This window comes from Acanthisitta chloris, unplaced genomic scaffold, assembly GCF_000695815.1.
Source record: "Acanthisitta chloris isolate BGI_N310 unplaced genomic scaffold, ASM69581v1 scaffold27751, whole genome shotgun sequence".
Lineage (NCBI taxonomy): Eukaryota > Metazoa > Chordata > Aves > Passeriformes > Acanthisittidae > Acanthisitta > Acanthisitta chloris.
The window spans coordinates 11,712-13,909 of NW_008658097.1; the positions used below are offsets into that span (position 1 = coordinate 11,712).

General features: G+C 44.9%; 1 protein-coding gene across 1 annotated transcript in view; it reads left to right on the forward strand.

The window, feature by feature from the left end:
• Positions 1-2,198, forward strand: part of SETD7 (SET domain containing (lysine methyltransferase) 7) — a gene marked incomplete at its 5' end in the record, with an annotated part of 11,920 nt that overhangs the window by 7,831 nt on the left and 1,891 nt on the right. The window contains one exon of the mRNA XM_009084998.1: positions 1,266-1,347. Within this exon, the coding sequence (XP_009083246.1) occupies positions 1,266-1,347 (82 nt within the window). The remainder of the gene's footprint in view (positions 1-1,265; positions 1,348-2,198) is intronic.

Consider the following 2,198-nt stretch of genomic DNA (forward strand, 5'->3'; position numbering starts at 1 on the left):
CACTCGTGTGCTCAGTCCTGCTTGTCACACACACCCCACTGCCCTCTGCCAACAGGAAAACCTGCTTCACCCTGCTAATGCTGGCACAGCTACAGGGTTTTTGTTAGTGGGATAACTGCAGTGGAGAGGGAGGCTGTGCTTTGGTTGTAGCTCTGCCGGTTGAGTTTATGCAAGTCAATGCTAATGCTGTGAATGTTCTGGCATTTGCTTTACTGGGCTGGAAAGACACAGGGATTGGAATGTGTGGGCTCTATTCAGTCATGTAACTGGTTCACCAGCACCCTTCAGTCTGCCTAGTCCTGCTGCCCAGTGCCTGAGGACAGGGTGGGGCCTCGACCCGCATAGCCAGTGCTCCTCCAGGACAGTGGTGGCTTGAACCTGTAGTTCTGGAGAGGTTTTGTTGCTCTGAGGTGCATGTGGTGTTTTGGAGGTATGTGGGTTAAGCTGTGGACCAGGACATGAGTAACAGGCAGGAATCATGCTCATGCATTCATTGTTTTGCCAGCAAAGATTGTCTTGATGTGAAACAGGTACATAAAGCCCAGTGAAACAGTATTGACAAGGAAATACAGGTGACTTCAGCTTTTACATCTCTCATTTGCACTCATGAGGGAGCTGACTTCAGCCAGAATAGGGCCTGGACACCAGGGGCAATGGTCTTTTGTCAAGCTTTGTAATATTCCACCTCCATCTCAGCCTATCTCCCAGGCAGTCGTGTCAGTTGGGAGAGGGATATAAGGATATAATTAGAGCTGTACCATGAAGTTGCTCATTAGTGGCAAGAGATAAATGACTGCAGCAAGTGTGCTTTCTGATTACTGAACGTTCTTATCTGGCTGAAGTCTCTTCAGGCTTTGGACTAGTAAATATTGCACATTTGGAATAGTCTTAAGATGGTTTTGTAATTAACGTATTATTGAACCTGTCCTATTAAATTGTGCCTTGCTTGTACATTATATTTAGAGACTCTGAGAGGGTCAGTTTTGAAAGACTGTCCAGTAGTCCTTTGCAAGCTGGCAGTTTAAAGAACATACGTATCACCTTTTTGTGTCAATACTGCTCTCTGCTGTGCTGAGGAAAAGCAGTGAAGCCGCAGGGTGTCACTGAAGGGGTTCCCAGGTGCAGTTCTGATTAGCACCCTTTTTGGGAAGCAGAATGTGTTTTGCAGCCATTACAATTTAATTTTTTAATGTCTCGGTTAAGGGTTGCATGCTCTCAGTACTGCCAATTAATTTATTTCCCATGTTGATTTCTGGAATTTTTAGGCCCTGTATACAGTTTTGACAAATCTACTTCGTCCTGCATTTCTACAAATGCCCTTCTTCCTGACCCTTACGAGTCGGAGAGGTAGGCTCCTTCCTTCTTCCTCTTTCAATATTCTCCATATTTCTTTGCTGTTCTGTATTTAGAGTCTCATTTTGCAAACCTTTTCTCATCTAACATGTGTAAGAAAGGTGTGTGAGGGTTTGTGAAAGGAAAGCCATCACTGTGCCTCAGTCAGTGTTGGACTCTACTGACCTTCCCTTTGAGTCACACAGGAAAATTGCACTCTGGATGGAACACAGTGATATATTTTGAGAGATTAAGATAATTCCTTGGCATTTCAGAGAACAGCTCTGTGCTGCTCACGATTTTCTAGATGACTACCTAGGGGCAGGGTGCTGCCTTGCTGTATGGCATGTGTTGTACAGTTTTCTCCCCTCCCACATGTAGCAAGTGGCAAGAGTAAATCATCCACCTGGAGGAAAGTGAAATACTGTTTGTGATAGTAATGTCAACAAACATTCCTCAGGAGCTGCCTCATGATAGTCTGTCAGGGATATCTCTTCCGTGACTGTTCCACAGTTGCACTTTTACCTAGGCTTTTAGAGGTCTTGCTCTGTCTGTGTCCCAACTGTAGTCCCGTTCTTGTACTCTGAAATATCTAAATAAGTGATTGACATTAATTTGCATGGAGTATTTGAAGATATAGAGCTTTACCTTGAGGATTCTGTGCACGTACATGCCAGCAGCTCAGTGTGGTGGGGACCTCTGGGATTCTGGGGTGCTGTCGAGGGTGTTCTGAGTCGAAGCCATCACTGAGGATTAATAGTAGATTGGCACTTTTAAAAAGATAATGTTCAAAGTCAGCCCCCACTTCCCACCCAATCTCAGTTTTGTCAAAATGGACAGAATGAACGGAAGACAAGAAGGGAAAG